At 35.2% G+C, this 24,332-nt stretch overlaps 1 protein-coding gene and 1 long non-coding RNA gene across 2 annotated transcripts; one reads left to right on the top strand and one right to left on the bottom strand.

The window, feature by feature from the left end:
• Positions 1–1,235: 1,235 nt before the first annotated feature.
• Positions 1,236–4,833, top strand: LOC107788009 (jasmonate-induced oxygenase 3). Its single transcript, XM_016609644.2, has 3 exons — positions 1,236–1,898; positions 3,502–3,835; positions 4,294–4,833. Exons 1-3 carry the CDS (start codon positions 1,396–1,398, stop codon positions 4,540–4,542), a joined length of 1,086 nt encoding a protein of 361 aa, XP_016465130.1. The 5' UTR covers positions 1,236–1,395; the 3' UTR covers positions 4,543–4,833.
• A 4,956-nt stretch (positions 4,834–9,789) lies between these two features.
• Positions 9,790–15,733, bottom strand: LOC107788008 (uncharacterized). Its single transcript, XR_012706467.1, has 4 exons — positions 15,596–15,733; positions 10,788–15,378; positions 10,529–10,669; positions 9,790–10,314 (listed from the first exon to the last, which is right to left on the bottom strand). It is a non-coding gene; the product is annotated as an uncharacterized LOC107788008 (long non-coding RNA).
• Between the last annotated feature and the right edge of the window lie 8,599 nt (positions 15,734–24,332).

Below are 24,332 nucleotides of genomic sequence, written 5' to 3'. Positions count from 1 at the left end.
TTCAAGCTGTGATGTGAAGTTGAGTTATCGATCTCAAGATCCAGGGACCGATCAATACCGAGCTCGAGTCAATATCGAGATCGATACCCAGAGACCAATTAATATCAAGCTCGAATCAATATCGAGCTCGAGTCCATATCGAGCTGGAGACCCAGAGACCGACCAATACAGAGACCAACCAATACCGAGATCGAGCCAAGAGACAAAGAGTCATTGTAGCCGCACTAGGGAAGAGAATCTCGGCGGAAGTAAAAAAAAAAAAGCTAATTAACTAATCTATCATGAGATCCCCACTATGTATTTTTAATTATATCCAAAGTAGGGTTCCTCCACTATATGAAGAGTGGCTATCATTTGTGAGAGACACATTGAAATACATTGAGACACCCTCACATCCAAAGATTATTGAGATTTACATACATATAGCAAATATTATCCCATTTTGGGCTTTGGACATTGATTCAAATTGTTCATTTATCAACCATTCTTTACTCAAATTGGTTTGGTATTCATTCCTTTTTACAGTTAATATTCGATATATTTTTACTTATCTTTTCAATTCGTGTCAAGTTATACCAGGTATTCTTAGAACTACGCATAAATTCAACTCTATCCGTTTTTCGGAGAAATAATAGTTTAACTTGACACAAAATTCTTAAGGAAAAAAGAAGACTTTTAAAATTTGTGGTGTTAAAAATATCATAGTATTTGTATGGTTATAATTAGACATTTGAAACTTATGGTCTTAAAATTGAGTAACATTTGTATGGATAGACAAACTTCTCATTAAGAGTAAAAATAAATAATTTAAAATTAAATTATTTTTAAATATAAAAGTCTATCATTTGAAATGGATTAATAAGGAAAGTCTGTCACGTTATTGCACCTCAAGGAGTATATGTATAAAAAGTTGTTTTTCTTTTGTAAAATTTTGTATTGTGCAAACACCTCTATATCAAATAGTGATGAAACTGAGCAAAGACGGAGCCACGATTTCAATGTACTTGGATCTCGATTTTAGAACAACGAATTCAAATACAAATAACTGAATTTTAAATGTAAAATTTGCTCATATTTAAACAAAGCTATTAAGTTCGGCCGAACTCGTATTCGGAGTGTGACATTGCATTTTGGAGTCTATCCTGTCATCTAATTAATACCTGCAATCTGTTACAAGTAGAGGATGCATTCGGTACCCATAGTAGACACTATATACGGGGGACCGAGTGACAAAGAGAGCAAACCAACTTTGTCACGGCGCCGGAAACGAACTCTTTAATTTACTCTTCACTTTTGCATATAAATATGTCGTCTCAATATCATCCTATTATCCTCATCCTTCAATAAACATTAAAAAACCTCTGTTTCTTCTTTAGCATCAATTACACTAGCTAAATGATGAGTTGCTTCCAAAAATGGCCTGAGCCAATTGTCCGAGTTCAATCATTGTCCGAAAGCGGCATCCGAAAAATCCCCGATCTTTTCGTGAAGCCGCCTTCGGACAGGCCGTATGTCACGGAGTTAACAGAGCCAACCTCCGTTAACGTTCCGTTGATAAACCTCGAAAACCTTAATTCTTCAAACGATTTTGTCCGTCAGGAAACACTTGACCTCATTTCACACGCTTGTCGTGAGTGGGGTTTCTTTCAAGTTGTTAACCATGGAGTTAGCAACAAACTGATGGAAAATACTCTTGCTGTTTGGCGCGAGTTTTTCCACCTTCCGTTAGAGGAGAAGCAAAAATTTGCGAATTCTCCTATAACTTATGAAGGATACGGTAGCCGTATTGGGATGGAGGTAGGTGCTAAATTGGATTGGTGTGATTATTTCTTCCTTCATTATCTTCCTGAAGCGTTGAGGGACGAGAACAAATGGCCTTCACTTCCAGTTTCATGCAGGTAAAATTTATTGTTATACATGTTTAGTTTACTTTTGATTAGTGCAAGTAATTTTTATATCATTAGGTCATCTTTATTTACTGTAGGACAATCTGTCTTATTTTAATATTACAACTCTTAGATATAAGGAGACTACGGGTGTGTTTGGCCTGAAACGGAAAATATTTTCTAATTTTTTCATGTTTGAAAATATTTTTTTTATCAAAAGAATGAAAAAAAATTCCAAACTCTTTTTCAACCTTCCCCGCCCTATTAATTCCCCATTCTCACCAACCCACCCCTCACACCCCACCCCCACTCCCACCTCACCACCCCACTCACCCCACTCTCACCCCAAATAAAAATATTATTAATAATACTTTCTTTTCATGTTATAGGTAAAAAAATTATTTCAACCAATTAATGAGAATTTTCTTTTCATGATATAAAAAAGTATTTTTTTTTATTTTAACAAAAAATGTACTTTCTTTTCATGACATAGAAAAAATATTTTCTTTTATTTCAACAAAAAAAATATTTTCTTTTCATGATATATAAAAAGTATTTTCATTCATTTCAACAAAAAATGAGTATTTTCTTCTCGTGATATAGAAAAAATATTTTTTTTATTTTAATAAAATGAGTACTTTATTTTTATGTTGTAGAAAGAGTCCTTTCTTTTCAACCAAAAAAATAGTATTTTCCTTTTGGTTTTGAACCACAAATTTCAATGTTGTTTTTGCGTAAAAAAGTAAAGCAGCACATTAATTTTTTTGGATTTGTGTTAATTTTTAGAAGAATAATTAAATTCTTGAAAAAAATAGAGTCCCGAAAACGTTGGGTATTTGGGGGAGGGGGAGCAAGGAAACTTGGGGAAGGGGTGAGGAGAGTAGAAAAACAAAAAATTTATGAAAATATATTTTCTACTTTCTAACCAAACACTTATAAATATTTTCTAAAAAAAAAATTTCACTCACCAACCAAACAAGAGAAAAATAAATGATAAAATATTTATTTTCCATGAAAAATATTTTCTTTCTTACCCCACACAACCTACATGTAAATATTCTTGGCTGACTTTGATGGTGTAAAACCTTTTTACACCAGTAGTACTGTACATAATGACGTAAACACGCTAGTAAAGAACTAAAGTTTGATTCTTTTTAAAGAATTTATAAGTTTGGGATCCACAGTCATTGTTCAAGCAGCCTACCCCTACTATAGCAACTCATGCCAGAGCAGTAATGACATTACATATATGGACATAGATTCAGTCTTTGTCAACTTTTTCAAGATCGTTATGCGCCAAAGTTGACTTCTATTCTTCTATGAATCACATTAAGCGTGGAAATATACATTTCTAGAAATATCATTTCTTTTCTCTTTTTTCTCCCCTTCTATTTATACTCTATAAGTTCCAATTTACGTCAACTTATTTAACTCTACACAGAGTTTAAGAAAAGAGAAATATTTTTTGAACTTGTGGTGTAAAATGAGTCACATATATTTTGTGTGACTATAAATCATTGCGTAAAGGTAATATTATTTCTAAATAAAGAAATATGTCATTTTTTTTTTGTACAGACTATAAAGGAAATAGGAGTAATATTTTTAATGATTTCAGGAAATTGGCCGCGGAATATGGGCTAGAGCTGGTGAAACTATGTCGAAGATTAACTAAGATTTTATCGATAAACCTTGGATTAAACGAGGATTATCTACACCAAAGCTTTGGAGGAGATTGTGATACTAGTGCATGCTTAAGAGCAAATTTTTACCCAAAATGTCCACAGCCAGACCTTACACTTGGCCTCTCTCCCCACTCCGACCCTGGTGGCATCACCCTTCTCCTCCCTGACGCCGATATCGTCGGCCTCCAAATCCGCCGCGGCAACAACTGGCTAACTGTTAAACCAATTCCAAATGCCTTCATTGTCAATATTGGAGATCAAATTCAGGTAACTCTCTCAGTTCTGTTGCTCTCTACGTTTTTTTTATACAACGTTATATGACGACACACCAAGTTTAAGAAAGGAAAAAAAAAATTGTACATATATTAGAGTACCCTTTATCATGATATTTCTGTGGCTATAAAAACATGTCAAGGATCAAATGAGCTCGATATTTAAAGTTAAAGATTTTTTAAATATAAAAAGTTATCACTATTTCTGTAACAAATTAGTAAATAGAAAAGTATGTCATATAAAATAATACAGAGGTATATTTCTTTCTACCTAGAAAATAGTGTAATTTCGTTTTTCTTTTCCCCAAAAATTCACTTAGTGAATTGTATAGACTAACAACACTTTGAGATTAAGAACTAGAAACTATATATAGATCATATATACTTTGTCTAAGTTTTGGTAGATATATATAGTCGTACAATAACCTTCATCATAAAAATGCCTACATGCAGGTGTTAAGTAATGCAATATACAAAAGCGTGGAGCACAGGGTGATTGTTAATTCAGCCAAAGAGAGAGTGTCCTTAGCATTCTTCTATAATCCAGGAGGTGACAAACTTATTAAACCTGCAGATGAGCTTGTGACAAAGGATTGTCCTGCCTTATATTCTTCAATGACATTCAATGAGTATAGAGCTTTCATTAGAACAAAGGGTCCTTGTGGCAAATCTCAAATTGAATCACTTAAATCCCCTAGATAATTAAATTATTTTCCTTGTTTGAAATGTTTTTATGTTATGCTATATTATGTTCATCTTAATGTACAAAGGAAGCTCCTAATCACTAGCATGCTTTTACTTTCTTGAAAAAGAAAAAAAAAAAAGAATATGAGATAGACTCATTATTCTCACATGCATCTGCTAAATTCAGCTTTTTAAAGCTAAGGGATTAGGGATTCTATTCTATTTTGTTTTCTTTTTTTGGCAACTAGGATGCATATGTATCATATGTATTTTGTTGGATTTCCTCTGTTAGAATTTTCATTTCTTGTATGTCTAGAGATAAGTTTTCATGTTCTTAATTTATTGATATTAAGTAGAAATTAGCACCTCTTGCAAAATTCGATCTCTCTATTGCCATAATTATTTTTTGGTTTATTTTTTCTGTTGTAGATGGTATAATTCAAATGTTACATTATAAGTAGTTGCCCATTCAATACAGTCGAAGAAATTACTATATTCCTACTTCTTACAAGAGGGAATAGCAGGCAGGACCCCGTCAACATGCTTGCCTGTCATGCGATATTCTTGGTATTTCATGATTTATCTGCTTTAGTACTGCTGTACATTATTGCGTTGTATCTGTACAAACAAACAAACCAGATAAAAGTGGACCGGAGAGATATAGGGGAGTACACTTCTCTTAAACGTGGGCCCCGGAACATCCACCTTGTCACACGTAAACACATACTACAACACTGGACCCCATTTTAATTCTTTATTTTACACATAACTTATTGCAGCCTTAATATTTCATTTCCTATTTAGTTAGTTTAACCTCTTTGATACATGTAGTTAGGAAGAGTTAGTTTAATTGTAAAAAATACATTATAGAATAGGGACCAGAAAAAGTAGTTAAGTTTGCATAAGCAAAAACTTAGGCAACTAACCTTACATAGAAAATGTAAAAATTGTTCTATTTGATATTAGAGTAAACTTGTTAACTCCGATAATCTAAAGATTTTAAGTAAAATTAGAAAAAGTACAAGTAATATATAAACTAGATTTTCCCCCTAATATCTTCTTCTTTTAACGTTTAGGATTTAGCCATTTAGGGTTAACTGAAATTTAGGATGATCAAAACTTTAAAAAAAAGAGAGAGGATAAAACAAAGGCTCTTTTTAGAAATTACATTTATTCTCTAATATCTCATTTTGTTTAAAGGTCTGTGATATGGTTAATTGAGATTTAGGATGATCAAAACTTTAAAAAAAAGTTATTTCTAGAAAATGTCATCCTTCTCTAATATCTCAATTTGCTTGAAATTTAGAGACCGAAAAATCAAGGAAGGAGCATATAATTCGAAGAGGAGTCGATCTTCATTGAGGAAATATTATCACTAGGTTCTTGCATCCATATTTGTACTGGCAATTATTTTAATTGTTCTAACTGTGATAAATTATTTTTGTTCAATTTGAACAGTGATATTTTAATTACTGTAATCGAAGGGAATAGTTTTAAAGAGATGATCATTTTATATACAAGTAAAAACTCAAAGATTAAATAATTTTCAAATCAACCATGGATTAAAATATATTCCAAAGATTTTCAAAAAGTTTTTGGTAATGACAAATAGAAAGGAGTGTAGCATGTTAATTTTGCTTACCAGGACTTATGAAGAGATTTAAACATTGCGATGCTTGATTTTGTTAATTCTATTGTCACTGTTAGGTACTTTGGGATCTTTTAAATCGTCTTTGGTTGAACATCTAGATGCAAAGTTGTCAATCAATACTAATAACATAATTGTCTTCGAACTATAGATTGAAGTAGACATAAGTATAAAGGAACAAGGTACTTTGCAAATTAAATGGAAAGCTAATGTAAATACATTTAAAGAAATATGAAGAAAAGTGATAACAAAGGCCAGTTAGATGAGATTGAATTTCTTTACCAATAATATATTACTTTTCCATCCAATTCTTTGAGGATCAACGTAAAGTTTACACTTTTAAAAATTAATTTCAATTACAAGTAGACACAAAAGTGAAAGATAACTAAAAGAATTTGACGTTCAAATGTTGAAAAAAAAGAAGAAGAGTTCCCAGCTAATTTATAAAGGACGCAAAAAAAAAAAAGTGATAAAATAAAGGGGACAATTTCGTAATAATTCTTGGGTTGTAGCATACAATCTATATTTTTTTTTATTTGAACTGTCACATTTTTCATTTGAAATAATATATAAAAACTGATGTTTGCTATGATGTTAAAATTTATATTCTCAAAACATATAAGTTAGGCAGAAACTCGTGTTATTTAGCCAACATGATCATAAAATAAATTTCTTTTAAAAAAAAAATTTCGGATAATAGTTAGGACCAATAAAAATATAATGTTTTTTGAAAAAATTATGCGACACAACAAATATAATTGTATTTACCATTCGTTGCTATACTTTCAGAAATTAACATACATAGCTATATTAGAATTTTATAACAAATTCACATACAGTATTGAAACAAGAGATCAATTGTTTTAAATTGAAACAAGAGAGCAAAAAGCTCTCGTACATCTTGAGTTTATCTCTCAATAGTGATTTATGAAAAATTTTCTTTTTTATTTGGAACAATAATGTACTGTTTAGCAATGTTATTGGGCCCGTGCGCTGCACGGGCTGGCCATACTAGTTGGTTACTAGAAGTGAATGATTTTCTTTCTTGCTTTGTACTTCAATATGAGCTTTTAATTAGGGTTTTACTTAATTAAAGATACAGATGTAATATATTTTTTTATTATCAATACTTTAACTTGTTATGAGGTAATTTTGATTCCCTAACACAAATTTAGCATTATCAAATGCAAAACAGAGTAGCAGTTTGTCAATAAAAATCCTCCAGCAGGCCAATAATTAATAACCCACGTGTTAAATTATTTAATATTAAAATGAAATTAAATTCAATTTACGTGAACTCATTTGACTGGATACGGAGTTTAAGAAAAGAGAGAAGACTTTTGAATTTGTGGTGTAAAATAAGGCACATATATTTTGTGTGGCTATAAATCATTGCATAAAGGTAAATTATTTTTAAATAGAGAAAAAGATCATTATTTTTGACATGGACTAAAAAAAAAATATGTTCACATAAATTGAAAGGGAGGAAGTATGTGCTTTGTCTTTACTAAGAAAGGTACTTGCCAATGGTTGATTTGTACTTGTGGACTCGCATATGAGATGAGACATTGAGAAGCTCTGACCAGAAAAACATGAAGGAAAAAAAGAAGAATAAGGCAAATGAAAATGACAAAATTAGCTCAAGGAGTAACCTTACAACAAAAGGGCCGGGTTTTCCCGATCCAAACGTTAAAATAGCACGGGCTAGCCAGTTTTCGGACTGGTCATTTAAAAATAGCCGGCGTTTGTCAAGTCATTAAAAAATAGTCACTATTTTGCTGCAACAGAGACCGGTCCAGCATAATATGCTGGAGTTCGGTGCATCTGTGTATGAACTTCCAGCATATTATGTTGGACCGATATATTTTGGTGGCTCCAGTATAATATACTAAAGTTCCAATATACTTTGTTGGAACTCCCGTATATTAAACTGGAGTTCCAGCAAAGTATACTGGAACTCCAAACTCCAGTATACTGGAGTTCCAATAAAGTATACTGGATTATACTGGAGTTCCAATATATTATACTAGAATTCCAGTATATTATGCTGGAGTATTTTCTGGATTTTGAATAGTGTTTTCGTTCAGATTTATCTTTACATGAAAAGTGACTAAATTTCGATGACTTTTGAAATTGTGGCTATTTTTGAATAACCACTTGTAAATCTGCCTATTTTTGAATTTCTCCCGATCCAAACGGTACATGAAACTTTTGCCGATTGTCCCTTTCTGTATCAACTGTTTAGGAAATGACCCTCTTTTTGTTTTTCTTGTAACTGATAAATTTTTTAAATCATGGTCTAAAGATCATTTTTTAGCAAACCAAAATTTTATCGGTCTAAAATTTTATGAGTTATTGCAAACGCTAGATTACAATCGAATAATCTGTAATCAAACTTAAAATTATATGAGCAAACATTAGACCTGGGTCTTATTTTCCTAAAAGGATAATTTCCCAAAACTTATATTTTCTAGGGATTACATTAGACCTAAGTCTATATGTTGTTATTCCTTGCTGTCGATACCTAGTGATAGGGGGTGTACAAAGAAAATCGATAAACCGAATCAAACCGATAATCCGAGTCAAATCGAGAAAAAAAACCAGACTATGGTTTGGTTTGGTTTGGTTTGTTGTTGGGAAAAAAACTTGACCATAATTGGTTTGGTTTGGTTTTAACTAAAAAAATTCAAACCAAAACCAAACCAACCTGACATTACATTTATGAAAGTTTTAAATATATATATATTTATTCTAATGTAGTTTATCAATATTTCTTGAACTTTTTCATAATTTTATCTTTTAACGTATTATTTCAAGCTTGGACTTATCATTTTTGAATGCTCCAATAAGTTTTATAGTCCATAAATGGTAGTAACTCAAACAAATCCCAAACCATAATCAAATAAATATTAATGTTAACAAAAGACATTCAATTCAATTGTTAGGAATGGCATATCTATTTATTTAGTTTTTTCATGGTTTAGATAAAATGCAAAACTTAATTAGTCATGTAAATAATAGTACTTATTAGTCATACTTATTTTAGCAACTTAGTAATTTAAGATTATGTTTATTTTCATTATGGCTTATTAATAATATTTATTTTATGCGATTTTATTATCTTTATTGTTGATTTTTTAATACAATGCCATGACTAATCTCATATTTTATGTTAGTTTCTTGGAAACACCTCATATAGTTATGTCTTACTAGGATTAAAGAAATATTTGGAGCACAAATTCTATGTTTTGTGCTATGAAAACTATATGGAAAACCCCCCCGAAACAACCCGAAAACCCGAGATTAAAAAGTCCGACTTTTATTGGTTTGGTCTTTAGATTTAATAACTCGATACAATTGGTTTTGTTTGGTAATTAGAAAACCCGAACCAAAACCGACATATGTATACCCTGCCTAGTGATTTAGCTTGGTACTTATATAGAACGGTGTCTTTAAGCTTAATGGAGAAACTAAAGGGCTTCCTCACAGGAGAGCAAATTAAAGTCGCATTTTTACTAATAAATGAATCGTTAGTTTCCAAAATGAACATCAGAATAGTGTTCTTTGCAATATATTACTTAACTTTCCATAACACATAGGAGTAGCACGCACAGAAGCATTCTACAAGAAAGCAAACCCTTCAAGGAAAAGGCAAAACCTTCGTAGGGATTACATTTATTCCTTTGCAGAAGAGTCACTACAAAATATACTGGAATTAGTTAATAACTTCATCGCTAATATGTCGCTAAATCGTTTGTAACTAAAATAATTTCTTGATAATCTTTCACTAATCCGTTGCTAATATTTTTCTGTTTAGCTACAGAATTTAATTTGTCCGTGCTAATTCCTTTTTTTATTAGTAGTAGTTTAAAAGATCAAACAAGAAAACGGGAAATGAAGAGTACATGTCTTATTCTTGCATATGTTAATATATGCACCTAAAAGATTTAGAGTTTTATTCAATATACTCATTCTGCCAGTTGTCAAGGTTCATCCCAGAAGCGAGTGGTATGATAATATCAGAAAATTCATCAGCCATTTTTGTCCAGTGTAGGCTTGGCTCCCAGTCTACCTCTCTAAGTACCCTCGAGATTTTCTTTACCAAAATGTCACTTCCTTCCTTTGTTAAATGCATCCCATCCCTACACAAACACAAAATTAAAAAACTAACTTAATTCTCATAAAATGGTAATTAACCGATTATCACACGCTAAAATTTACTAGTAATGTACACAAAATTTACGCGCAATGTATATAATTTAATTTCTTTGATTCAAAATGAAACAATATTATTTACTACTACTCCATATATTAACACGAAAGTAGAGATTAAAATTAGTAGAGATTTCAACTTACCAGAAGACTGTAGTCAACCAATCTGGGCGTTCCTGAAGTGCAGACCAAAAATCTATAACCTTCACGCCTAATTCTTGGCCTAATTTTATACCAGCTTCTGAGTATATGCGGCAGGTCTCGTTATATCTACCTCGATTATCGCTGATAATTAATTTCAGGTTGTAATGGTCAGAAGCAAGATGAATACATACTTTTAAACATCATTTAAATTACTTAAAAATTAATCAAGAAGTCATTTTCAGCATCGGAGTTAAATTACCCATAAAATTGAACAATTTGTTCCTCGTTCACCGGAGGAGCGCTTAGCATAATCAGACGAGTATTTTCTGAAAGGCTCTGTAAGTGATATACGTGACAAGATTTATGTTAGAAATACCAAATAAAGTGTAAGAGTAATAGCTAGGAAAAGGTTTCAAATAATGATAAACTGAGTAAAACTTAATTACCCTCATTCAACGTATATACAACAAGTTTTGCATACACATATTTTAACTGCTTATAGTTAAAAACTTAAAATGTTTACTTGGTTTGATTTAAACAGTGAAAACGAGTAAATATTACTCTTAACCGAGTTACAATGGAAAAGAGACTACTATACATGGTCCATAAACAAATAGGATCAGATAGATTTTATAGATGATATATCTTTTATATCAGATCATGCTCCCATTCTACTAACATTGACCTCTTCTAATAACAACATAAAGGTGCCTTTTAAATTCTTTAATGTATGGGCCAATCATGAGGGCTTCTGGAACATTGTAGAGCATGCATGTTTGGCAACAGTCTTATAATACAACTAGGATGAAGAACATTTGGATGAAGCTGAACAATCTCAGACCTTTACTAAAGAAACTGAATAATGAAGAGTTCAAATTCATTACTCAGAAAATTGAAAAGGCCAGGCAAGACTTAGTAATCACTCAGGAACAAATACACATGAGGTGTACTACTGATCTACTGGGAAAAGACAGAGACTTAATACAGAACCTGGAGAGATGGTCCATGATTCAAGAAAGTGCACTACAGCAGAAATCCAAAGCCAACTAGATCAAACTAGGAGATTCCCAACTCCAAATACTTCTCAGCTCTGATCAAGGAGAGAACACAAAAGAAACAGATAGCAGAACTTACATCTCTCAATAACAAGAAGTTGTCTGAACCAAAGGAAATCAAGAAGGAAATAGTGAACTTTTATAAAGGATTGATGGGATCAGCTGCTCAAACTTTGCCAGCAGTTAACAAGATCACTATGACAAAAGGGCCAACCATCTCACATCAACAAAGACTAAGGTCATGTGCAGAGGTGACTGAACAAGAGATCTAAGAAGGATTATCATCAATAGGAAATGATAAATCACCAGGTGTGGATGAATACAATGCCTACTTTTTAAAGAAAGTATGGCCCATAGTGAAAACAGAGGTAGTGGAAGCCATAAAGGAGTTCTTCAAAACTGAAAAATTGTATAAGGCAATAAACTGTACTGTCATTACTCTGATCCTAAAGACTGCCAATCCAAATTCAGTAAAGGAGTATAGACTCATTGCTTGATGTACTGTCCTATACAAATTGATTGCTAAAATACTAACTTCCAGATTGCAAGGTGTGGTAACAAACATTATTTGTGAGGCCCAAACAGGTTTTATTCTAAGCAGGAAAATAGCTGACAATATCATTCTTGCTCATGAGCTTATCAAATCTTACACCAGAAAAAAAATATATCTCCAGATGCATGATTAAAATTGACATGCAATGCTGCAAGAGGCCTTCGATAAGGGGACCCAATGTCTCCTTTTTTTGTTTGCAGTAGCTATGAAGTACCTAAGCAGGAAGCTCAATGAGTTAAAAGATAACAGAACTTTTCAGTTCCATCCAAGGTGTGCAAAGCTAGGAATACCAGCTTCTTTTTGCCAAAGGGAACTTATCCTCTATCACTGCTTTACACAAGTGTTTCAGCCAATTCTCTGAAGCATCACGACTACAAGCTAATCTAGGCAAAAATTGTGTGTATTTTGGTGGAGTCAAGCAAGAAGATAAAGACAACATACTGAGACACTTAGGATTTGTGCATGGTACTCTCCCTTTCAAATATCTTGGGGTTCCTTTATCAACAAAAAAGCTTACATTACTACAGTGGCAACCCCTTATAGAGAAGATCACTGCCAAAATAACTTCTTGGACTGCAAAAAAATTGTCCTATGCTGGCAGAACTCAGTTGGTCAAATTAGTGCTCTTTGGAATTCAGGCTTACTGAGCTCACATGTTCTTAATACTTGCTAAGGTATTGAAAACTATAGATGCTTATTGCAGAAGTTTTGTTTGGTCTGGAATTAATATACTACTCACCAAGAAAGCTCTAGTGGCTTGGGATAAGGTATGCACTCCTAAGTCGATGGGAGGACTTAATCTTATAAACATTAAATTGTGGAACCAAGCTGCTCTAATCAAAACATGCTGGGACATTGCACACAAACAGTATAAAATGTGGATTCAATGGATCCATGCGTATTATATCAAAGGCAAACCCCTAAGGGACATAACAATTCCCTCACAGGCATGTTGGATCATTAGGAAACTACTGAAAAACAAGGAGAACCTGGGATTAATACCACCTGTTAGAACTACTCGAAGCATGATCAACACTGTGTACAAGCAACTTATTCTTATCTATGTGCCGGTGCCTTGGAAGTGTCTCATGTTTGGAAATTATGCTAAGCCTAAAGCAATGTTTACAATGTGGCTGGAACTAGAAGATAGACTATAAACAGCCGATCGAATGGTGGCTTGAGGTTTAACTGTTGACCTGACTTGTATACTATGCCAAAATCATGTGGAAACAAGGGACCATCTCTTTGGTGAATGTGAATTTGCTAAGTCTAAATGGAGCATAATGCAATAATGGATGCAAAGAAAGGAGAAGATTTTACAGACTTGGGACCAGCATATAGCTTGGGTTATCTACAATGCCAGAGGAAAATCGCAGCAAGCTCAAATCTTCAAAATGGTGTATGCTGAATGTGTTTATGCTTTATGGATGGAGAGGAACCAAAGGATCTTTGAAAAGAAGTATCGCAATTGGGAGATAATTATGCGAGAAATTGCCTATATTTGTCATGTGAGAGCATCAACAAGAGTTAAGACCTTGATGCAAAGTTTTATATTCTAGAGTCTAGTTTACATACTGGCTTGTATAGGTCAGAGTTATTGTTTTAGTTGGTATTTAGATAGCTAGTTGTGCTTGTTTTAGTTAGCTATAGCTTTGTACAGTTTCAAAGGTGTTAATACAAAAGTTAGTTACAAAAAAAAAATGATTAAATATTTACCGTGATATAAAGTGCAATTCTCCCCATGTTTTCAACATATTCTTGAAGAGGGACATGAGCGCTGCTAGGAAACTCAGGATCTACTGAATCATTTCCACCAAAATAAAGTATGACAAGAGAAGGTTTAACATCCGCATCCTACCTCGGAATTAAACAAAAAATAATAGATTACGATTCCAGATCAATAAAATTTTCTTTGGAGGAAGACAAATATATATTATCATAAATTTTGGAATATCGACTAGCCAATTAGATCTAAACTCTTGGGTTTAACTCTAATGAAAACGGGTATTTTAGCTACCACTAAGGGGTGTGGTAGGATAAATAAAATCTCTCTAAACTTCACTAGAGGCTTTGGCTCGAGCCTTAGGAATGGAACCCTTGATAGGGAGCGCTTTCCCTTTTAATGGGCCTTACGCGCTGACAATCGAACCAGTAATTTTCGAATATTTTAGCTTTTTCATTAATTCTGCCTAATGCATGGATAAAATTCACAACATTTTAGTTGGTTTATATTTATTCTAAAGTTAACTAGAATAGTCTCTCATCAAACAACTTAAATTAAAAATGGCGAGTGATATACAATATATGTATAATCATGCGTGGAAGCATATATAAATAATGTATAGACTATATATACCAACTAAAAAAGATAAACAATAAATCTATTTAGATATAGATCCCTATTATTTTCATGCAAAAGAAGAGTCCATCTAAAAAAGTTGTTTTAATGTTTTGTAGGAAGTTTTTTTCTAGCAAGTTGTAGGATGTTGATGAGGCACACAAATCATTGAAAATAAAAGGGATCTTTACACAAATAGCCAGCCATATTAATTGTTTACTTTTTCTAGCCATATACATAAATTATACATTAATTATACATTGATTATACATAATTATACACATGTAATACATAAATTATGTATATATTATACATTCAGTGGTTATCTTTAGTTTAAGTGATATGGTGGACGGCTATTTGGGTTAATTATTCAAAATAAAACATGTACACAATATTCCGTAAAGTAGGTAGCTTTGAGTAAAGCCGTAAATATGGGTTTGGCTTGTTGGGCGGGTCCAACTTAACCCGTGATTTAGTAGGGTTAAAATTTTAGAGCCCATTTAAAAACGAATTTTTTTTAGACCGTCCCAAGTAAGCGCACAGCTCGTGAAGCTTGACTGAGGTTGGGCTGATTCGCACGTGGGCCGAATAAAAAAAATATTGAATTAAAAATATAAAAAGGAAAAGGAAAAAGGAACTAAAAAATAACAAAAAATATAGCTCAAACTCAAAATATACTAAGTCCTTATGGGGTCGCGGCCTACATAAGGTTGGGTTGAGCTAACCATTTTAAGACCCATCAAAATTGTTAGCCGACCCCGCCCAACCAACTTCAAATACCAAGGCCCATGTAAGCTAGGCTGGCAGCCCGTTTTGACAGGTATATCTTTGGGAAAACTTCGTCCAAAACTTGAAGAGCCATCCTTGAGTTCCAACCAGCATATCCACGCAATGAAATATCAGCCTGTTTCAAGTATAGAATAAAATGATGAGTTTAAAGCTGAAAATATTACCTTCAACTTTTGTATAGAAAAGGACTTGCTTAGAATTAATTGAGATTCTTATTGTGGCATCGAGAAAATTTTGAAGGTATATTTAGTGGACGACTAATTAGGAGCAAATCACACTTATCTAATGCATATGATAAGAATTATTAACTCAAAGGACAAAGGAAGACATACCTTGCGAGAGTAGAGGCTAGTGAGGGTTGCACCCCAACCATGAAAATCGTAGCTTAACTGCACTATTGATGACCCAAATAGAACGAACAATGGACGACTTGGTCCTATCATATTTTTAGGTGTCTCTAATTTCTCTTAACAATTTTCCTTTTACAAGGCAGAAACAGCTCCGCACTGTATTTATAATGGTGGAAGCCTACTAGGGACTAGGGACGAGATACGCACACCAATATAATAATATGGCGCATTGGCGTGCACCTTTGATATTCGTTCAACTTTAAACTATAATTAATTCCCAGCTTATTATATTCTAAAGATTCTTTTTTAAATCTCCCCACCGTTCTGCCAAGTTTTAAATGTTAATCTATTGATAATACAACTAGCCATGGCCCTATTTAATTTGCCGTACTTTTATGGGAGAAAACAAGAATATTATACGATTATTCCTCCAAATTTAATCTCTTGCTTTGGTTTTAATTTAGTCTAGTGTCTCAGTCATCTCAATCGAAAAACACAGTTCGTCTCCATGAAAATATTATGGAACTTAACCATGGGAAAAAAATTAGACAATTGTTATATTGAGTAACACCTATACAGCTGCACTTTTGAGTTTATGAGTTTTGAATTTTAAAAAAAATAAAATTATAGGGACTTGGTCAAAGTTATTGGGTTATGTCGAAACTGTTATAAGCAGAAGGGTAGCTCTGCACCTGACTTCTTCAACGGCGATAATTCAGAAGAGCAGGGGGAGGGGGGGGGGTGTTGAAAAAGTTGATTATGGAGAATAGGAGTTAGCTTTAGGCGTATCAAGGACACTGTCCTTAAGGATATTTCGCCCACACAATAATAAATAAAATTAGGCGTATCCCCCAGGATTCAACAAGTTCTTCCAGTTATAAAACTAGGAACAAAAATAGCAGAAAATTCAAGGAAAAAACCCAACATATTGAAGGAAGAAGATGATTCAAAAAGTTACGTTAGAAAGTATGTCTTTCCCTCTCCAAAGACCATGTTTATATAGGCTGGGTTATGTCAAGAGGGTTCAAAACTTAATATATTAAATGTAAAATAATGTACTAATTAATAAGTAGATGTAAATAATATTTCAAATAGAAAAGATTCATCACTGTATCCTTCTAATACAGTGGAAAATTCACATACACAATATTATCTTATAGTATTTCTCAACTAAGTAATAAAGACATCTCAAAAGAAACTTTAACTTCCAACAACTTATCTAAATTTGTAGGAAACATGTCATAGCTCAACAATTTCATCAACATATTTTGATACTCTAATATAAATTTTTGCCACAAAAAAAATCTCAATTGTGTAAGGCTTCATTATAATTTTAATAAACAACTTTCTCACTTTTTTCCTTTTCCTTAGTATCATGCAACTCGGGCAAGACACCCATGCCTCCCTCGTTGCAAATATAATCCGGTTTACAAGTCCGGAGTCGAATCCCACAGAGAACTAAGGCTTAGTTATAACTGTTCAATATTGCAAAGCAACACAAGTTCAAATAATTTTCTAGTTATAAAGATTTGATTTTTATTTTTACTAATTAACTAGCAAATATTATAAAGCAGTAAAATTATCAACTAACATGGATGAAATTCTAGACAAGACTAAGGAGGTCTAGAGTTATGATTTTTTCAATTGTCGGATTCTTTCTGCTACGTTTCCTATAAATTTGCCTAAGTTTTCTCTATCGATCATGAGCACTCTAACTGTTGTAACTCTCTCCCAAGTAATTACCACAATTTACTAGACATATTCTTCCGAATTACGCTAGCTGGCATTAAGTATAACTCACTCAGATAGCACCAATATTTTGTTATCCCTAATCCCACCTTTAAACCTTCCGTATTGATCCCTCATATACATTTAGAAGTGATGTTGTTCAACAACTACCTAAATATGCATTCTCTCCCGAGTAATACATACTAAATAGGCACAGCTAATTGAGGGCCCTTCAATCAACCACAAGAATAATATAGTTGAACAAATAGAGAAAATACTACGTCAAATCTATATTAACGTAACAAGAAAATCATCCTCCAATAGGTTCCATCAAAACCCTAGATAAAAAATTAGCTATTCATAATAGTATGCATAACTACAATACTAGAATTCATAACCAATAATGAAAATAGAAAGAAGGAAGTGAAAAACTCGTAGAAGAATTCTCCGCCTTGCTCCTAGTGTGTTCTTTCCTCCTTAGGTCGAATCCCCGGTCTAATGTCGGTCTCTCTGTCCAATCTCGGTCTCCACCCCAAAGTGGCATTTTTTAGGTCTATTTATATGTGTAGGATAAAACCTAAACGTGCAGGTCAAGTCCTAGTCAAACCAGGAGACGAAATAAGCCTTCAAAATTCGGATTGGACCTGGCCCCAGGCCTGGTGTCGCCAGCCTAATGCCTGGTTCAGCCTGGCCTTTGGCTGGCCTCGCCAGGTCTCTCCTTTTCACTGTTCTCGAGCACACTTTCAACGTTTAAGTGTCTCTTTTGCTCTACTTTCATCTCTAATTCACCTTCACATAAAATAGACTCCATTATGCGCAAATAAAGTGTAATTTATCATTAAAGCTTGTAAAATGCAAGGCACATAATGTACGAAACTATGAAATTATAGCCACACATCACTGATTAAACCTCACCTTGAGGTTGCGCATTTTGGTCACCTTCATCCCCTTCTTTATATGAGCAACATTAGCATAGAACTCTCGGATGAGGTATTCTTTGGCATCCTCCACTCTCTAAGTGAACCACATCCACCCCTTTCGTGCTCTTAATTGCCTCAAGATCGCCGGGTTGTATGTCTCCAAATCGTTCAATAGGAACTGTCTCTCAAGAGTCAACGACCTCACCGGCCATCACATATGAAAATCAGTGAAGGTGGCCAAGCTGACAAACCTATCTTCCCAGACCTCCTTCTTCTTTGATCTCTCTACACTTGTGGCTATACCATCTCCCCCTCTACCATCATCGGGGATCTCCTCTATAGTCTGTGCTTCTGTGACTGGTGTAGCTGATGGCTCAGAAGCCTGGCTAGCACTCTCCGACCCCTCAGAGGTATTGTGAGATGAAGAAGGCTCATCCCTGAGATGGTATCTCCCCTGTGGACTTGACTTTGTGGCTATCTGCTCTTCCTGTACAGAGGCTGAGTTGCCCTCTGACACTTTTCTATACAGGACATAGGAGCTAGACTCGGAGAGGTTGACACATCTCCCTCTGCCGGCTGTGGTTTTCTTCCTAATTGTCTTAGGCTGGACAAGGGGCAAGGTACCTCTACCTTGATCCCGAGAAGATTCACCTCTTCCCTTTGAAGTGTCACCTCGACCTCTTGATCGAACCATTGTCTGTATCAAAACAAAGAATAATGTTAGTTGCAATTCATTATACAACACATTCAGGACTTATGTAGGTAAGGGAGAAACAATTGGACACAGTGGGGTTATGAATGTAATACATGTTTGCAGGTAAAGGGATCTACGGGGCCACACATTTTTGATGTGCGGCCGCAGAAGGGAGTTTCGGTCCGCAGATATTTGTTGTACGGCCTCAGAAAGGAAGTGCGGTCCGCATATTTTAACTTGCGGTCTTACTTCAGACTCTCAAAACTGCTGAGTCTCTGATGATAGAGAAATGGCCTACTGCGGCCACAGAAGGAAATCTGTGGTCTGCATATTTTAACTTACGGCCACAAATCTCTTCTTCACTAAGTTGCCAAAATTTCCAATCTGCAGACCGCACAAATTCAAGTGCGACCGCATATATCAAAAAGTTACGAACAGTCTTATTCTGCCTACTTAGGTTTTTCAAATTCTCGCATAAATAGACATGGCAACATTGTAAAAATATGAAATTTCACTAACCCAAACCCATTAGAGCATGTATTAAGTTTACCCAGTTCAGATCTACCCCACATGGACACATAATTGAACTCTAATAATAGATGGCCTAAAAAGATTAAAAATCTAAAAATTAAACTAACACAAAAAATTTAACATGAAATTGAAGCATACCAAGTAGAGTGAGTGTAATGAGTGAATAATCAAGGTGGTTGTGTGTGAGGACAGTTAAAATCTCTCAAGAAAAATCAACAGAGCAACATTGTTTTGTTCAGAGAGGGAAAAGTGTAAAATGAGCCCTATTCCTCTATTTATACCAACTATTTGAGAAGGAGAAATAAGCGAGTGCGGCCGTATATTTTCATGAGCGGTCTGCACTCTGTCACCTGGTGGACTCGTCTCAGAACCTAATATGGGGTCCGCACATTTTCAGGTACGGCCGCAGATTTCACGTGCAGTCGCAAATCAACCTCCGCACTAACAAGCTCAAACTTTAGAGAGTTAGTATTTTGACACTTCTTTTAATATTTTAAATGTGCGGTCCACAAGAGAAATGTGCGGCCACAATGCTCTTCTGCCATGGCACATAGAAATGTACGGTCCGCACAAATAAAATGTTATCCCCACAATCTTGAACACTTAGCCATATTTTTGTCCACCTCTCTTGTAAGTCACACTCATCCCTGCAACACACTTTAAATCAAGTTAGAACTCAAATAACACCTAACTATAAAAGAAAAAGGAAATGAACATGAGTTTCCTCCCAAGAAGCGCCCGATTTAACATCGCGGTACGACGCAGAATACCCTCAAATGAAGTGAATGACCCCCACTACGTGGCTATCTCCAACCTTGCCCAAGTAGTGCTTCACCCGATGACCATTGACTCAGAATACTTTATTGTTTTTGTTCTTCAAGTCTAATGTACCAAAATGTGCCATACCAACAATTTCAAAAGGACCACTCAACTTGAATTTTAGCTTCCCCGGAAACATCCCCAACCTTGAGTTAAACAACAATACAAGATCGCCCACCTTGAACTCTTTATTCCAAATGTATTTGTCATGAAGATATTTCATCTTTTCTTTGTACAAGGATGAACTCACATAAGCATGGTACCGAAACTCATCCAATTCATTCAAATGTGCAACCCTCAAGTTAGCTGCTACATCCCAATCAAGATTCAACTTCTTTAAAGCCCACATTGCCTTCTGCTCTAGTTCCACCGGAAGATGACAAGCTTTTCCGAATACCAACCAGAATGGCGACATTCCGATAGGTGTTTTGTAAGCCGTCCGATAAGCCCATAATACATCATCAAGCTTCTTGGACCAATCCGTCCGATTAGCATTCACGCTTTAGACAAGATACTCTTTATATCCCTGTTGGAGACTTCCACTTGCCCACTAGCTTGTGGGTGATAGGAAGTCGTGCCTTTGTGAGTAACACCATACTTTCTAAGTATAATGTCAAAAGCCTTGTTGCAAAAGTGTGACTCCCCATCGCTTATAATTGCACAAGGAGTACCAAATCTTGTGAAAATATTCTTCTTCAAGAAAGCCACTACACTTCTCGCCTCATTGTTGGGTAAAGCGACGGCCTCAACCCATTTGGACACATAATCTATCGCGACCAAGATGTAGGTATTTCCACAAGAACTCACAAAAGGGCCCATTAAGTCAACGCCCCACACATAAAAAATATCAATATCCAAAATGATGGTGAGAGGCATTTCATTTTCTTTGAGATTTCACCGGCCCGTTGACATTCATCACATATTTTCACTAACTCAGTAGCATCCTTGTAAAGAGTGGGCCAATAGAAACCACAACTAAGCGGCTGCCGTTCTTGCTCTACCATGATGACCACCATATGGCGAAGAATGACAAGCCCCAAGAATATCACCTTGATCTTCTTTTGGTACACACATCCTAATCACCTCATTCGTATAAATTCAGAAAAGGTATGGTTCATCCTAATAATAATTTTGACAATCCCTTTTGAGCTTCTTCCTTTGGCTTGAAGATAACTCATCCGGAATGATTCCACACACAAGAAAATTTTCTAAGTCCGCGAAGTATGGCACCTCTTTCGTTGTAATTGCCAAAAGTTGCTCATCGAGGAAGGAGTCATTGATTTCAAGTCCATCATGCGGCCTCCACTCCTCCTCCAAATGAGACAAGTGGTCCGCCACTTGGTTTTTATTATATTTTCTATCTTAGATGTCAATATCAAATTTTTGTAACAAGAGCACCCATCACATCAACCGAGATTTGGAGTCCTTTTTGCTCATAAGATAACGAAGCGCCGCATGATCCGTGTGAAAAATAATGTTTGCACCCATCAAGTACGGGCAAAACTTCTCAATTGTAAACACAATAGCAAGGAGCTCTTTCTCCGTAGCGGTATAGTTAACTTTGACACTATTCATGGTCTTACTAGCATAGTAGACCGGATGGAAAATCTTATTGATGCGTTGTCCCAAAAAATCCCCAACCATTACGTCACTTGCATCACACATGAGTTCAAAAGGCACAATCCAATTTGGAGCGGTGATGATGGAAGTAGTTGTCAACTTGAGCTTCAATAATTCAAAAGTTCTTATGCAATCATCATTGAAATTAAAGTTGGCATCCTTCTCAAGAAGCTTGCACAACGGGTTCACCACCTTAAAGAAATCCTTGATGAAGCGCCGATAAAAACCCGCATGGCCTAAGAAACTCCGCACACCCTTTACCGAAGTTGGGGGTGGAAGCTTAGAAATCACCTCAATATTTTCCTTGTCAACTTCAATTCCATTCCTTGAGATTTTATGGTCAAGGACAATACCTTCCTCGACCATGAAATAGCATTTATCCTAATTGAGCAACAAATTGGTTTCTTCACATCTAGCTAACACTTTGTCCAAATTTGCAAGACAATCATCAAAAGAATCTCCAACCACCAAGAAGTCATCCATGAAAACTTCAAGGTAGTCCTCCACCATGTCTGTAAAGTCATTGGTACATTGCACAAACCAAATGGCTTCTACTTGAAAGCAAAAGTACCATAGGGAAATGTAAAGGTTCTTTTCTCTTGATCACCCGGAGCAATGAGAATTTGGTTATAGCCCTAGTATCCATCAAGAAAGCAATAGAAAGAACGGTCGGTAAATCTATCGAGCATTTGATCTAATAAAGGAAGTGGAAAGTGATCTTTCCTTGTGACTTTGTTGAGCTTGAGATAATCCATACACACCCTCCAACCGGTCACCATTCTTGTAGGAATCAATTCATTCTTGTCATTAGTGACCACCGTCATGCCCCCCTTCTTTGGGAAACATTGAACTGGAGAAGTCCATGAACTATCGGAGATGGGGTAGACAACCCCGACATCCTACCACATGATAATCTCCTTCTTGACAACTTCTTGCATAGCCTCATTGAGTTTCCTTAGATGTTCAATAGACGGTTTAGCGCCATCCTCCAACTTGATCTTATGTATGCAAAAGGCGGGGCTTATAACCCGAATATCCATCAAGGTCCACCCAATAGCCTTCTTCCTCTTTTGTAGCACTGCCAATGTGGAATCTACTTGCACGTTAGTCAAACAAGAGAAAATAATTACCGGTAAAGTAGAACAAGGGCCAAGAAATTCATACCGAAGATGTGGAGGCAATAACTTCAACTCCAAGATAGGTTGCTCTTCAATAGAAGGCTTTGTAGGAGGAGTCTTCCTATTTTCAAGATCCAAGGATAATTTTCGGGGTGCATAGTTGTACGACCTCATTCCTTGCAAAGAGTTCACACATTCCGTGAAGCCATCCATCTTGTCATCATCAAAATTGAGCAAAACGACCTCCAAAATATCACCAACATTGATTGTGGCACTTGTATTATCAACAATGACATCGGTCACCAAATCGACAAAATAACACACCTCATTGCTATTTGGTTGCCACATAGACTTACACACATGGAATACCACTTTTTCATCACCAACCCAGAAAGTGAGTTCTCCGGCTTCAACATCACAAAGAGCCTTGTCCGTAGCAAGGAAAGGTATCCCAAGAATAATTGGCACTTCATAATCAACTTCACAATCCATAATGAAAAAATCCGCCAGAAGAATGAATTTATCAACCCGGGCCAAAACATCTTCAATTACACCCAACGACCTTTTCATGGTACGATCGGCCATTTGCAATCTCATAGAGGTGGGTCTTGGTTTCCCAAATTCCAAAGTCTTGAAAACCGAATAGGGCATCAAATTTATACTTTCTCCAAGATCACAAAGAGCTTTAGCAAACTCGGCACTTCCAATTGTACAAGGAATCATGAAAGCACTGGGATCCTCCAACTTAGAAGCCATTGAATGAACAATTGTACTCAATTGATGAGTGACTTTGATGGTCTAAAAATTCATTGACCGCTTCTTTGTCACAAGATCCTTCATAAACTTTGAATAACCGGGAATTTATTCCAAAGCTTCGACCAATGGCACATTGACTGAGAGACTCTTCATCATTTGAATGAACTTCTTGAATTGATTCTCACCATTTTTCTTGAAAATTATTTGAGGGTATGGAGGTGGAGTCTTAGGCAATGGTGCCTTAGCCTTTTGCTCTATCGACTCTGGTATGTCAATAATATGTTCCCTAGACGGGTTCACCTCCTCTTGAGTCTCTTCCACACTATCATTAATATCGATCCAAACTTACTCATTAGGTTGCACAACATTGTTCGGGATCTCTTCTTCTTGCATAACCTGATCATCATCAATAAATCGCCTTCCACTTGAGGTGGGTGCATTACCACCTCTTCCACTTCTTGTGATAACCGCCATGGCATGCCCCGTATTGTTACTAACGTGCCACATGATAGTGCCCCCTTAGGACGAAAATT

The sequence above is a fragment of the Nicotiana tabacum genome, chromosome 24, assembly GCF_000715075.1.
Source record: "Nicotiana tabacum cultivar K326 chromosome 24, ASM71507v2, whole genome shotgun sequence".
NCBI lineage: Eukaryota > Viridiplantae > Streptophyta > Magnoliopsida > Solanales > Solanaceae > Nicotiana > Nicotiana tabacum.
Note: the sequence above shows the minus strand (reverse complement) of the source record. Positions and strands in the feature narration are given on the sequence as shown.

What these genes read in the sequence shown, in the direction of transcription:
- LOC107788009 (XM_016609644.2), top strand. Translation starts at nt 1,396, where the DNA reads ATGATGAGTTGCTTCCAAAAATGGCCTGAGCCAATTGTCCGAGTTCAA. An exon ending in TCACTTCCAGTTTCATGCAG is followed by an intron (nt 1,899 to 3,501) that starts GTAAAATTTATT and finishes TAATGATTTCAG; the next exon opens with GAAATTGGCCGCGGAATATG. An exon ending in ATATTGGAGATCAAATTCAG is followed by an intron (nt 3,836 to 4,293) that starts GTAACTCTCTCA and finishes GCCTACATGCAG; the next exon opens with GTGTTAAGTAATGCAATATA.